Source organism: Diadema antillarum, unplaced genomic scaffold (assembly GCF_040938485.1).
Source record: "Diadema antillarum isolate AM-2024a unplaced genomic scaffold, OU_Dant_1.0 seq00000910_RagTag, whole genome shotgun sequence".
NCBI lineage: Eukaryota > Metazoa > Echinodermata > Echinoidea > Diadematoida > Diadematidae > Diadema > Diadema antillarum.
Genome location: NW_027271766.1, coordinates 1015450 through 1031364, shown reverse-complemented (window position 1 = coordinate 1031364; position 15915 = coordinate 1015450). Strand labels below are relative to the sequence as shown.

Here is a 15915-nt window from a genome sequence, read left to right as displayed (position 1 = left end):
GATAATAACTAATAATGTTATTCAGATGCATACATTTGGAAAGCAACATTGTGAGGGAAACAAAACAAATCATACCCTCTCACCAGTTACCGTGCCACAAATCTCTCGGGTCATCAGAGTATTTACGTGTTATGAAGAGGATCAAAGAATATAAATATTGTTAAAAATGTAATGCTAGAGTCACACACGGCCGGATTTCGTACCGGGTCCATAAGGAATTAAAACCGTATCGACCCGGTTCGAGCCGTACAGACCCGCATTGACCCGCATCGTAACCCGTGTCAATTCCTGATGGATTCCCGGGGCTACGATACGGCGGTAAAAAAAAAAAAAAAAAAAAAAAAAAAAATTGTGGTCATGTTCAAAATTTTCTCACGGATTTCAAGTCCGTATTGATATCCGAATTGACCCGGTTCGAACCGCATTGACTCTCATCGACCCGCTGCAACCAGCAGCGTAAAACCGTATGGACCCTTGCCGTATTACACATCGCCTTCATGCAACGGATGATGACAAGGTTTACGGTACGGGTCGAAGCGGGTTGACACGGGTCGATAGGGGTCGAAAAGGATTCAGTTAAGGATTTATTAAGCGGATTTTAATACGGTTCGATACAGGTCAATGCGGGTCTCTACGGCTCGAACCGGGTCGATACGGTTTTAATTCCTTATGGACCATAACCCGGTTCGAAATCCGGCCGTGTGTGACTGCAGCATAAATTACCCTCTATTCCGGGATTAATCCGGCTCATTTTCACTCGGATCAAATGCGTTTTTTGACCCGGCCGTGTGTGACTCTATAAGGTGCATATAAGATGAAAGCATCCTGAAGAATGCTTAAGGATTATTTTTTTCTGTGTTATGACAGTCCTCCCTATCCTCTTTCTCTCCCCCCCTCTCTCTCTCTCTCTCTCTCATTCTTCTTTTATCTCCATTTTACTCCTCCATTCTTTCTATGTCCCTTCTTGTTTTTCATGTATCCCTTTTTTTAATCTTTTTTTTTTATCTCTGCGGAAAATGTCAAAAGGTTCTGTAATTTGTATTTTTATCCTCTTTTGTGCGTAGAATATTCCTTCACGGAATAGCAGAAAGGGTTGTGGTTAAAACGTATGAATATAGAAAAAAAAAAAAGAGAGCATGAGTAATCCACTTTGCTCCCAAAATGGAACATCAAGGTGAAATACGTTCAAGAAGTTTAACTCATTATCGCAGCTGTCCGGAATGAGAAATGCAGGCTGGAAAGTGGGAGCTGAAAATATGAGTAATTTATTATATCATTTCATAAATACAGCCACAAAAACTGGTACGTGACAGAACGGTGCGAAACAATTTCAACAAAAGACAAGTGAAAACGGACAACGCGGCTATATAATCATGTCAAAGCTATCTACATCCACTACTAGGCGTTTTGAAGCTCTATAGAGATACGAACTCCAACAGAAGACTTTGAAATTTTCTATTATCGATCTTCGCATCTTTGTCTGTGCATGATGACATGGTGATATTGATAATGCAGTCTACTCTGAAAGCGTCAGTTTTCCGGTACAAAGAGAAGCCCAGTTTTATTTTTATTTTTATTTTTTTTTTTTGCTAGAGAGTATATATGCCAAGGATGGGACACAGTGCAAGTAGACAAGAAGTAGACACTCATCTTTAGACAAACCAGTAGTGAAGGAGTATCATATTGATTAGAATCTGGTCAATGTCATGTGTTAAGCTGAACGGGTTAAGAAGGTGACGTTGGTGTTACACGTTGTCTGAGAGATTAACGCACTTCTACCTCGAAACATTATTTTGCTAAACTGAAGGATTAAAGTTGGTTATTTGGTGCATTAAATCATGCAGTAATCATGGTAATAGCTGAACAAGTGAGAAGACTGATTCAGTTTCATTGGGCTATAGCAGCAATGTCAAACTGATTTAAACCTTGAACAGGATAACAATTAAGTTGCTATCATATTTCAGTTATCAACATCATTCAGAATAGATATCCGACAATCTGGCTTTATTCTTGTCCGAACATATCCCCAGTTTCCTGTTATTTCGTGTTATCGCGCATCCGAAAATGCATGATAAACACTATACAATCTCTTTTTCTTCAATCACGTCAAGCACGTCACTCGCTTTCTATAAACCTTTATTTCTAAAATATTTGAGGATCGATTCTACGTCTATTTAGGTTCTAATTGATAGTTCGTCGGAGCTACAAATGCGGGTAAATGCAAAAGTAGTAACGCACTGCTTGGTTATCTTGTGGCAAGAACACAATAAAGAGCATCATACAAAATGGTACAAACTCTTATTCGTGCGTCCCGGTGAACACTAGAGATGCACAGTCAGACAGTGAGTCTTTGAGAGAAAGAGGGGGAAAAACCCCCAAAAAGATGCAAAAAAAAAGTGTTGGATTGTTAACATAAAGAGATGGCAGGTTCAACATTTGTATGCATCACTAACATTATTTTGACTGGTTCATACAAGAAGCAAAGATGAATGGCACTAGATTACAGTCCGACATTTAAGTGATCTTTTGTTGTTTTTGAAAAAGTCCTTATGCTCAGAATGTAAGTAAAGTGTTTCACACCCAGACTAGACTGTATCGTAAAGCAGAAGAAAGGTAAGTCCCGAACACCGGGAGAGATGTTTCATCGTCTCCATCAGATGGAATTCAATCAAAATGGCCCTCTATCGTGGGTCACGTCATGGATGGTGGCATCGGGCTGGTGGTGTTAAGGGTTGCGAGAAACATGGTGATGGAGGCGGGTGATGCCGATCTGCAGGGATAACTGATGGGGAGGTGGAGGTTGGGGGGGGGGGGGCTGGACGGGACGCAAATCTGGAGTCTTCTAGAAGCGGAACTGCTTGCAGCCGAGATCGTGGAACCCTCTTCGGCATCCGTGGAAGCAGCTTCCGAGCTTGTAGGTCGGGAAGAACGAGTGGCAGAAGCTGCAGTCGCTCACGCAGACGCGGCGTCGGTCCCTACTGAAGGCCTGGTCGCCCCTGGTCATCCTGCTGAAAACGTCGTCGTCGTCATCGAGCACGGCGTCGGCCTGGAGGGCGTCCCATAGTTGCTGCTTGTTCTCTGGCGGCTCTTCGTCGTCGGTCTGCTTGTCGAACGGTAGGGCGTAGCTCTGGATGAGTACCAGGAGTGAGCAGACTAGGAGGAGATACTGTGACAGCGTGTTCATGGTGGCAAATCTGAAAGCAAGAATGAAGGTTAAAAAAAGAAATTCGGTTATCTAGTCGAGTTTCGAGACTCAAGGATCATCATGGAAATAGCCAAAAGTAATTCATGCGTTTATGTCCATTCGTCTGCGTATCAATGGTACCATTTCGTTATCAGCGGTGTGTCTGTTTTCGTCTTTGCTACTGTAAGCTGTTACCATTATTAATGGTTGTGTTTTTCTGTGTGTGTAAGTGTGTGAGTGCTAGAAAAAGAGAGAGATGGGGGGGGGGGAAGTAGACAGTGCTCTTGGATGTTTGACTTATATGATGCGATACTCCCTTCCACCGAGCCACCCATCCCCACTCCCGTCTTTCTCTCCAACGGAATAACTAGTGGTGGAACCCTCAAAAGTCATGGTGGCTTTTCTTGTATTTTATATTTTGCATATTTTTCTCTTTTTGTGTAACAGCTAAAGTGTGTGTTGGGGGTTGCTTGCAACAAGTCAGTATTCATTACTCTCAGGAAGACAAATTCTATGAACAGATTTTGTGTGATTTTTGTTCCCCACTCTGTCCCTCCCCGCCCCCCCCCCCCCCCAATCAAGCGTGCTTGCTGAAGTCATCTTTTAGCGTCTAGTATTGTGTTTTATGAGCGTTCTTTTCTCTCTTTATTTTTTTTTGGGGGGAGGGAAGTCGTTATAATGAAGTATAGACAGATGTTGAAGAGGTGAAGCAGGACCCATATGTCGTTGTCTTCTACCTTCCGCTGATTGAGCAGGAAGAGCGTTACCCGTCTGTGGCCAAAATATTGTTCACGCACGAGTTACTCGAAAGGACCGAGCAAAGAAATCTCGAGAAACAACCACGTCCAAGATGCCATGCTGCTTGTCGGCCTTTTTTTTTTCTTTTACAACAATACGATAATCGAAAGGCGATTTGGCAGGCAGATGGCAAGCAAACAGCCTAATAAGGCCATTATCGTCATTAGAACATCTCTCTAATGCTTTGTTACCTTGTCAGATAAGCGGGCACTGATGGCACTTGACGTCTTCTTGATCACGTAATTTTGCGTCACGATTTCTGGACATTTTCACACTTCTCTTATCAAGTGATCATCCCATTGGTCATCCCGAATGGTCAACTGGCAACGACAATAAGACACCTGATACCGTTGCTGAATATGTATGTGTGAGAGTGTGTTTGTGTGTACGTTGATGAGTATTCGTTTGTATGGACGTTCAACGTGGCCATAATGTAGGTCAATGCTATAGAGATAAAGACAAAAGCAAATACGACGACAAATTGATAGGGGGTGATGAGAAGGGATTGTGCGATACTTGGCCAATTCAGAGTCTCTCTCTCTCTCTCTTTGATATATATATATATATTCTCTCTATCCTTCTCTCTTTTTCGCTATAATCTTTTCCGTTTATCTCCTATGTGGGGAAAGCAAGATAATGGTAAAAGTTTTCATATTCTGATAATAATGAATACGCTGTGTTGTGAGTAGATAAGAGTTCAGTCTCTTGCATTCTTTTTCTTCATCCTTCAAGTAGGCCCTACATTTTCTTATCCTTCAATTTTCATGAAGGAGGAGCCGTTGAGTGGAAACTCAATACAAAGAGATTCGTATAACAAAATACCTCATATAACAAACTAAACTCTCCGGTCCCAATGAATTTATTTCCTTTGTTTTGTATTGTTTATTGACTTTGATATAACAAAATAATTATCTGATATGAAGACCAAATTGTTCTGGTCCCAAGTATCTCGTTATACCTAGTTTTCACTGTATTCCTAAAAGAAACCCTTTCTAGTTGGGTCGCATATATAGAATGCAAACCATTAGAGGGTTGGGTAACTCTTCAGGTAATCACCTATGCACTGCATGAAAAACATGGAGACTATTATCTACAAAAATGTGACGTTCTGCTTTGTTGGTTGTCTTCATAGCCAACAGAAGCTGAATATGGCTAATGAATAGCTAATGATTTCGTTACCTTCTTTTCATTTTTGCCCAGTATTGCGTAGGAATTACGTAACATTAATATTATTGCTTGAGTTTTTGGTGATGGGTCATAACCGCCCACAAGTTGGCGCGCATGATTACTAGCAAATTACAACTTGTATAAACAGGCAATTAAGTACGGGAGTTTATGTCAATCATTGTAGTCTTTTGATGGGAATAAAAATGACAGCTGATTTCTCTTTACGTCACAGTGGGCAATTAAGAAGCAGTCTCTGGCAAAGGAGAGAGGGGATTTGGAGGGGGGTTCCGGACCAGTAAAAACTTAGTCTGAAAGAGAGAGAGGGTGAAACTTTTCCCTTGCAAGACAGTGAAAATTTGATCAAAATTCGACTGAAATTAAAGGAGATGTGACATTTGGAAGTTTTACTGATCTTCATGAAACATCACTATTTTGAACAGTCAATAAATAATGCAATATAGATTAGTGATGTCATGCCCTCACAACCACATAAACAACAAACACAGGACATATAATTCTAAAATGTCCAACTTTTCGTTCAAACATTAATATGCCCTTTTAATTTTCAAATCCTAACATATCTGGCTTATTTCTATTTTGAATTTGACCAGGAATAGAGAAAAGTGAATTTCTTTGTCAATTTTCATACACAATCAATGGAAAATTGTGAGGTAATGACATCATCAGCTTACTCATCTACCAACTGTTCAAGAACTGTCTTGCAAAAATAAGCGTATCTTTGAAATGTAATAACTTTTGTACTTTTAATCCGATTTTGACTAAATTTTCCCTGTTGTACTAACTTGTCATATTTTACTCTTTCTTTTCAGACTGACATTGAACTGGCCCTGGATCCCCCTTTAAGCCTGCATTTATTCTCCCATCTCATTTTGCAGACAAGTCAAATCTACAGGGATACACATGCGTTACAGGGTACCGGAGCCAAGGCACGTTTATACAAATAGTAGCGCAGTATATAGATTATTTTATATGTTTGGATCACAAATTCTTCATCTGTTACTCATGGTCACTCTTGACCGACGGATTCTCCATCTAATACAACTATGTGAAACATATCATGATAAAGTCACTCTTTTGTGGGAAGATGTTACAAGAAACACGTACAACCATATATTAGCTAAATGCTTTCGAAAGAAATTCTAATGCCGGAGAGGGAACATTGCATAGTAAACTCACGCTCGGTAGTCTATATGAAAATCTGACTGGATGAAAGACAGTATATAGTTAGAACGGTAGTTCTCGTTTTCTTATAGTTGTTCCAGATGTGGTTCGTGTACACAAGTTTAGAAAAATATTCTTCGGCGAATCATCTCTCAGGAGAGCAATTTCTGTGATAGGTGAATTGGCATCACTTATCACTATTATCCGAAACAAAAGAAAAACTGCAGTGAATGATCAGGCACTAATACGACTTCATATTTTGTATTGTAATGCATGGAGTCAGTCCAACTCGCTATATTACATTCATACACCTCTAATGCGCAAGTAGAAGCACCTCCACCCCCTTATTGATCAGCAAATAAATATGAATAGCCCCTTTAGCTCAGAGAACACTTGTGGGATTGACTAAATTCCACTGGACGCCACGAGAGTAAGTCATGTAAACATACCATCATGATTTCAAACGAGTTCTCCACGTCCTTCTCAAGCCTCAGGAAATCAGAATTTCGCATTATTTAAATTGCGACTGGTGGAAAGGGGGTCTTAAGCCCGAGGTTTATTTTCTCCCAAAACACGAATTAATACGAATTGTAGACAGCGGTCAAAGGGGGTTCACATCAAAGCCAGAAGGAAAGTGTGTGTGTGTGTGTGGGGGGGGGGGGGGGTTCAGAGATAAGTGCGAAGGAAATGGAGAGACAGAAGGAGCATGTAGTCCCGTAGATCTATATGGTTTCATAGAGGGTATTCAATTAGGCAAGTTCAGACTTCGATGTACGTAGCATGTGAAGCACGTGTGATAATCACGCTGTCTAGTTAATTAGTTGAAGGTAATCATAATAATAGCAAATGGTTCTTGGCGCTCAGATTGTCATCGAGTTATGAAAGACGGATGAGTCAAGTCACGCTTTGTTTTTGTTTGTTTTTTTAATTACTGTGCATGCTTTGTAGATGCTATCAAACCAAGCGCGTATTTTTACATGCAATGTCGTAAGGATAATAGTGTCTTTGGCACTCTCATATGAACATCGACGTGAGCACGAAACGAAATAATTTTCAGTACACTTTTTTTTTTTTTTTTTTTTTTGGGGGGGGGGGGTATTTGTTGCTTCCAAACATTATGAAACTGAGTTGTGTTACAGGAGATTTCCACATAGGAAGCCCTCTCTAACATCCCTCTATGGATGCGTTATTAGCGCCATCTTATCGTCTTTGCTGCAGATCATTGTTTCAATGGAGGATTTCATTTTGGGGTTGGTATCTTTCATTTTTAGGAACAAATACTGCATACATCAGCAGACCAGTAGCTCCCCAAGACTGCGTTTATTAGTGAGATGCACATAGTACGCCCATGTTGTTATTAAGGTCGCCAGATTTTATTGACAGTTTCAAGACGCCATCAGTTGTTTTCAGAGACGCAGAGAGCGTTTATTTTCGGTCCTTTCTGCATCTTTCTCTATCCGACTTTTTCCTTCTTCCTGTTTTCCCCTTTGTTTAGCATAATCTAATAGAACATGGTACTGTTATACTGTTTATCCCTCGCAGGTATACGCATCGTCAGTCCGAGTGATAACATGAATGCTGTCGGCAAGCCTAAAAAGCCCAGTAGCTGTGATCAAAACTAAATCGCTACATCCCTTCCACACTGCACTTTGCGCTCCATTTTAGGCAAAAGATGCTAAACGTAGCAGCTCTCCGGTTTTTTGTGCGTGTTGAAAGCACATTCAGATCTTGATTTTACAAAAGGGGGTTATCAGAGTCGACGGATCTCGAGGACAAGCATTAGACGAGACAAGACGAGACGAGACGAGACAAGCAAAACGACTGTAATGGCTAATCGGAATAAACCATGGATTCTCAATATTTCAATCGTGCCTTGTATTAGCGACGTAGATAATGATCCCCACTCGTGTAAGTTCCGACATCAAAAGCAATTAGTTTCTATCACGTATCTTTATTCTACATCTTTGTGTGATAACGTATCAAATGTGAATCATCTCATCCGGGTTTCTTCTGTTGGATTTGGAATCATTGCTCGGGGGTTTTCTTACAATCCTAATAAAAAGGACAAAGCTCTACAAGGAATCCCCGTTGATATCTTCACAAAAAATATCCGATCCCATCTTAAATCTACAGACATTCTGCGGTTAACAGTAACCAAATAATCCAATTATTTGAATCATAACTTTCTTTCAATGAATGCTGTAATCATAATGACGCGTTTAAGTTTTAATTCTCTGTTCAGCTATATGCACCTCTAAGACTCTCGTCTCAACGTAAATGCCGATAAGGAGGAGCTTTCCCCATGCATCAAACCTGTTTACGTCAAAAGGATGGCTTTTGGAGGAGGCTTTCTTGGGGGTTAAGTTCCCACGAGTATTCCTCGAAACTATCAGTTTCCGCGTTAATGTTTTATGGGGTTTTTTTTTACTTTTTTGTGGTTGAAAGTATAGAACGCGTATTATAATCAAATACATAAGCAATCTGTACTCTTGGATTACAAGGAAGTATTCAATGATCTTAGTAACCCAGGGTAGCCATCTTGAGCGAGAGTAGATTCTTCGGGGACATTGTGAACTAGACATCTCGTCCAAGAGTTTATAGTTCAGTTTAGTTCATATGAAGGAAATCTTTTTACATAGAGCCTCATCCCTTATGTGATTCAATAGTATACAACATCCCGATCTCTTATTGCCTTTTCTCATGCGATACCTTGTCTTTTATCTTTGTTCTTGCTTTCCTTGTGATTGATAGATTTTTTTTTCGTTAGGGATCATTGATCTATATTTTGCTTTGCTCTCTTTTGTGTGTTTTTTTCTCAATGAAGCTATTTGGTGACCTTGATTCAATAATGAAACACAGTAGTTACAAACTCTTCATTGAAAAGAATTTCATCAATGTGTATACATCGGAAATCTTTGTTTCTCTTCACTCGCAGTATTTTTATTTATTTATTTTTTTGGATGGATGTATTTGCATATAGGCTAAAAGAATCCAGTATCTTTTAAAACAAAATGAATAACGGTCACTCACCTGTGTGTTCAGGAATGGGGTTCTCCCATGACAATAAAGCGCTGCAACACATCCGTTTTAATATAGAGCCTTAAGTCCTGATTTAAATCTTGTAATGTTATACTTCCCAGGCAGTATGCTATTGATATGGCGTGCTCAATTCATCAGGATTTTTTTTCTCTCTCTCTCTTTCTCTCAGTCCACTGGCCGAGAGTTATTGCAAAACTCTCGTTCACCTTGTCGGTAAATACTAATTTTCCAAGTTTGTGACTTGTGTAAATCGTATATATTGTCAAGTGGGTAACGGACGCTTTTGGGACAATGGCTAAATATTTAGCCATCAAATTAGATCTGTATACTGTTTGACACACTACAGGATGTAGAACACACGTTGCGAAATATAGCATGTTTATAGCGTATACGGAAAAGTCATAGATTGACCGCCATATTTTGACAGCACAAAGACAAACAAAAGACAGATTGTATGTTTCAAACGCAATCAAGGAAAGTTTGATATTTTCAGCTATTTCTCTTGATCATTATCAATGAAATAAATTCAAATCATTTCTGGGGTACATCCTGGTTTGTCTCGAAATTGCGCTTTTTAAAGAATGTTTTCCTCTTACTTGATTGGATAGATTTGCTGGTGGTGGGGGGGGGGGGAGGAGAGAAGATAAGTTAAGGGATCTGGTCGTCATAATCGAGCAGTTTTGTTTTCATCTAGTTTCCTGCTGCTTTGATAGCCCATTTCAAATAACTTTCAACCAATGTGCTGTCTGGTATCGTACTTGTTATGACGGCAGCCGTAATAACACTAATGGCACTGAATGAGGGCGATTTGTCGCCCCTTCCTTCGAATGCAGTGAATTGTAAACACAGTTTTGCCCAGTGGCCGGCAAGTGTCGTTTTCTTTCCATCCCATCATCCATTTCAAACTCTATACTCGGCGGATCACTGGAAACCCCCTGGTTCACTTGTTCAAACATCACTATCAAGCCTGGCATTTGCAGAAGGATCTACTTTCCACAGTGCGCACGTCCCACAATGCACGGGTGGGACGCGCGCGACAAAAAGATTATTATTTGAATCGTTGCCAAAAGCAACAGACAAACACTGTAATGATGGCATCATTTCAAAAGAGAACGAAAAACTGGTAACTATACATATTTGACAAAAAGCTACCAACAGAAAAGATAGTATTGTCTGAGATGAAATGGCGCCTCTAAGTCTGACAATTGGAGGTGGTTACGCATGCAGCGGACTGCGTGTTTGCTGACTGAAGGCATAAGAAGAGAACCAATTAAGAACGTTTAAAATTGCACATTATCATTCAGCTCTGCTGACATCTAAAGATATGAAAAAAAAACAGATCCATGACAGGGTTGCTGCATGCCTGTTGCTTTCTTTCAGGTTCAGCTTAAACGACGACTACAGCAATTCATACACAGAATGTGTGAGTGACAAGTATTATAGACACCTCAAGACGATTATTAAAGTTTCTACCGTATACCGCTAACATGGCACATATTACTTTCTCCACCCACACTCCGCGTGTCCTACGCTAAACACGGTAATACGACACGGCCTATTCACCGTGCGTCTTTCTTTCATGACGCTGAATGAGAGTGGATAGGATAATAACGTATATATAGCCAGAAGTTCCGGGACGCACTCACCACGAACCTTGTCGCCAACTCTCGCTGTCACAGCCCATTCGCACTCATAATCTGATAGTTGCCACGAACAGATTTCTCTTAAACTGCGACTTCTATTGACAAAAGAACCTGCCATTCACTCAGATATGAATTGTGGCAGAATTTCTTCCCTTCCTTTTTAATGTCATATCTACGTCAACTATAAAACCTTCACTCAATTTGCACGAATCGGTATCCTTTATACTCCAAAATGAATGATATTTAATTGATACAAAGCAGATTCCTTCATTACGGAGTCTTGTATTTTCATAACTATGATTTTCAGCTCATCCTTCGACCTCCTGGCGACAGTTCGTGAATGTTTCCTTGATTCGAATCTGAACGTGAAAGTTTGGTCCTTTATTCGAACATCCGATTGACATGAACTGAATACATCACTCAGGCACATTATAAGCTGTCATCAAGTACACATTGTGGTGAATGTCGCAGCATTTAGATGCGACAGAATGAAGTCATGTCTTTGTTTTACTGTCGCTTTTCAAATACTGTTGTAATTCCTTCCATGTATTGATGTGTTTCTGACATTCTGCTTCTTTCAAACCGACAGGCATTATACACATCAGTGTATAGAAAACTATTATTTGTTTCATGTTTCATTAATTGAAAAAAAAAACCTGTATCCACAGCTCTGCTGAGTAATCATGTTTGTTCATGACAAGAAGCTATGTAGTACGCTGCATTTGACTCATTTGTGCTTGACACATCCAAGAAGAAGTCACAAAATCGATTTGAGAAGCTTTGAGCAAAGTTCCACCACTGGCTTTCTGTACATCCCTTTTAAGTCACACCCCAGGAGCTCATTTCTACCGATGCGGTATTCAATGGTGAGCATTAAGGCAAATAAGGTATAACATCAAAGATAACTCGCGCGCAGGAAGTGCCCAAATGAAGAGCCTAGGTGAAAAGGAAACTCGAGGAGACATGTTGCGAGAGAACGGGCAAACATACGGACAGAGAAAAATGGACGGACACAAACACACAGAAGAAAGAAAGTGAGAGAGGGGAAGGAAATGGACGAAATGCAAGGGGAAAGAACGATTTGAATGGAGACAATAAAGAGACAGACATAGTCAAAGACAGGAAGAGAAACCGACAGGCAGAATGACATCAGTAAATAATATGGTCCAATGCACTGACAGACGCTCAGAGAGAAGCAAGGACACGAGACATTTTATAGACATACATACAAACTAAAAGACTGAAAAGACAAGGTCACGCAGGAGATCAAGTAGTATTCAGACAGTTTCATATATTCATATTGTTTTGCATGGTGTTTGTAATGCATCGACTAAATAAAGCACTTATCAATGCTATACAGGAGCGGATCTAGCTTTTTTCCAAGGAGGGGAAGAGCGAGGGGGGGGGGGGGGAGGGTGTGGGAGGAGGTATCCCCCTCCAACAGTAGGGAGATTTTTAGGGTTGCCAGCTTGCGATTTTAAGCATACTTGTATACTCTTATTTTTTCTCTTTTTTGCCCAAATAATTTTGGGGAAGGGGTGGACTGCAGCTCCACCCCCGGCCCAAAGCGCGCCGGAACACTGCTGTTTTTTTTTATTTTTATTTTTTTTTTGGGGGGGGAGGGGGGGGCAAAATCTCGACGGGGGCCCATTCATGTGACGAGATCCTCGGCGAGGGAGCGAAGCGACCGAGCGGGGGGGGGGGGGGGGGGAGGGTGTGGGAGGGGGATACCCCCTTTCTCATGTTGGTAATGATTTTGATGAGCCAGTGCTATTCTGTGTTAGCATAATGTTTCCAGGTTAGCATGCCTGGTCAGTGACTGGGCATTAAGCTGCACATTACTTGAATATGAGACCGTTTTGAAGCAAATAATTTTCACACAACGATAGAAATATAATGTTCTGTTAAATGAATCCCACAAGAATTGGAACAATCATCCCTCAGCATTCCCACTGATTCCCACTGATCAGTTACTAGTCTTTCCCTTTAAGATTCATATTCCTCGTACAATGTCGATCTTGACAGAAATTACGGATATTGGAAAATGCGAGTTCCGGTAAAGAATTAAAAGGCATTTCGGAGAAAGCCCATTCTTGGTGTCGGCGATAATAATGCCGCTCTATGACAGAAAGATCTTACATGAGTGGGCTCAAGGTTTTCAAGAAATAGTGACGCAAATAACACAAAGATATATTTGATGACGTATCAAAGCCTGTTAAATTTCTTTCCATTTGCATTCACCCTCCCCCTCCCCCTCGACTTCTTGCGATTATACACTTACATTGGGGAAAAAAGTTGCAAGACATCTATCATGATCGAATTATTTGCTTAGCATGTTTGCTTATCACGGTACTCGCGATGATGTTTGCACCCAATCATAGATGATTTCTTGTTTCGTGGTGAGACCACGAGAGTGGGCGCTACATTCAGACGCCCCCATCCCTGAGGACAATTCACAGCGCTTGATTTCCGTCGTGATAATGATTGGTTTGACCACATACTCAGAACCGCAGCATGTACAATCACATTTATGAAGACATTACCCACTTTTCATACAGAGTTAGAATAACGAAATTCATGATATCCACCTACCTAAAATGAACAAGTCGCGCAGGAAATTAAGACAATGAGGAAAGAAAAAAAAAGCTGTAAAACAGTAAACCCCTCTCAACGTAAACGTCATGTACTGCTTTAAAAAAACGATAAGGACAGAAAAGGTTTGACTAAAAATCAGACATTTTATAAAGTTTCAAAAGTCAAAGGTTTTCCACAGAACAACAATGTCGTGTCATAGTTGCTTATTGATATGAAATTCAATACAAAGATGACTCTTCAGCCTTTAAAAGGAGTCTAATTCCAGTGAAAAAAACACACCAAATATCCTATTTCAAGATTTATATAAGGAATATACCAATCATTCGTTGATATCGAATCATCCTTAAAACTTTAAACTACCGTTTTGACTCCAGGAATACCGTCCGTACCATTCTCCCAGAATGAGAGGGATTTGTCTTCGGGTCCTTTCTACCAAAGATGCCATGATTAATAGGACATCATCATACAATGACACTTTCTACACCATGGCGACTAGCGGTTGACGTTGTTGTATAGTAAGTTATCCTTAAGATCAGTGATTTCTACACGAGGTTGGCGTCAGGACGGATGTTTTCCCTTTCCTAAGCAAGATTTATTTTCTTATTGGAAAGAAGAAACCATTTCCTACACTATGAAATGGCTGATGACATCGATTATGAGACTGCATACTTGAACATAAGTTACAGCGTTGCATTCTTCCCAATATCTTCGCAATATCTTGTTAGTTTATCCAACGTTAAATATGTTAGAGGAACGTTTGTAAAATGTTTTAAAAGATGCTCTCTTGCTAATGCTTTTTATCGTCAGTAAATAGAATGCAATCTTTCTAAACGTCTATTATTGTGGAACTATTCGATTGTTGGATTTCGGTGGAAATACTATGTCATTACTGGCAATTCTAAATCGATGTTCTCCGTATTAAAACAAAGTAACCTTGCAGGTTGAGGAATAATTTCCCTCCTGGACTTTAAAAAAAAAAACATTTCTGTCATGATAGAGGGACATTTAGCTGTACAAATTGTGTGGATTCGAAGTAGTGATCTTTGTCCGCGGTAAACACTGAAATATGACAAGCGTCCAAGTTTGATTCGAGTTTCTCGAGTGACTATCCCCCCGGACAGCCAACGTAGCCTACTTGTTAAGGCATCCACGGTCCTGAGACGGGGGAGAAGCTAACAATATTACAAGAGCATTACAAACTCTTCCCCTATTTGCGCAAACGGCGCGCAGTGACTTTCGAGTTCTATTTGTCTGCATCTAATTGGTTGAAGTCCTCTCATTTTTTTTTCTCCCAGCTTGATATACGAGAAGAATGACTTGCCGGACGAGCGGCGTTAGAAGCGGACGTGAAGTGGTGCTGGTTCGCCTCTCAACGACTTTAATTCGGTGGAAAACAAGATGGAGAGTATTTGCAGAGTAAAGTGCCAGACTGTTTTGACACTGACGGAATGCATCCACCGGTGGGAATCTGCCGAATTTTAGGGGGAATTTTCTTGCCCCAGCGCTGGGGAAAGGGAAATTCAGAGTAACCAAACAGACAGTCAGTGAACGTAATTCAGAATGTACATTATGATCAGCTGACTCCTTTTCGGAAACAGCAAAGATTGTCACTATAGGCAATAATCTTTAGACAATAATCTTAGTCTCCTTATCTAAGGCAGGGGCGTATCCAGGAATTCCGTAAAGGGGGCGGGGGCCCTCAAAATATTTCTGGTGCCACTTCCTCTGCTGACAAAAAAAAAAACAATAAACAAACAAACAAAACAAAACCAAACAAAAAAAGCGCTTCGCTTCAGCGCAATTTTTCCGTTTCTCGTCCCACTTCCGGGTTTCATTAGCTGACGCCCGGTGCTCCCCAATTAAAGTAGCAGTTTAAACGCAGTGCAAAGTGTCAGGACGTCAATTCAAAGTTACGAACGAGAAAGACCTCCGACTTTCATGACAGGTGCTTGCCGATGTTGTGTATAAAATAGTTTTCTGAGACCCAATCAGGGACTCACTCCCGCACATCTCATTTCGAAACTTCGGATTGTTTTCTACATTGTATCCTCATATAAAATCAAAAAAGCATGTTGAAACATTGACTTTGATCTTTGATTTTGAATGTTAATCATACCTCCGTCCCTATTCTCGCCAATATTACTGTTCATGCCTTAAAACACACACACACACACACACACACACACACACACACACACACACGCACACACATATATGTATATATATATATATATATATATATATATATAGTACACAATATAAATGAGGCAACCACTTTAACGATTTCTTTCATGGAACATAGCTGAA

The 15915-nt window shown here is 40.4% G+C and overlaps 1 protein-coding gene across 1 annotated transcript in view; it reads right to left on the bottom strand.

Annotated features, from left to right (window-relative positions):
• Positions 1-2393: 2393 nt before the first annotated feature.
• LOC139741231 (uncharacterized) overlaps positions 2394-15915 on the bottom strand; it is a 39507-nt gene continuing 25985 nt past the window's right edge. The window contains exon 2 of the mRNA XM_071651826.1: positions 2394-3194. Within this exon, the coding sequence (XP_071507927.1) occupies positions 2843-3184 (342 nt within the window). The 5' untranslated portion in view covers positions 3185-3194 and the 3' untranslated portion in view covers positions 2394-2842. The remainder of the gene's footprint in view (positions 3195-15915) is intronic.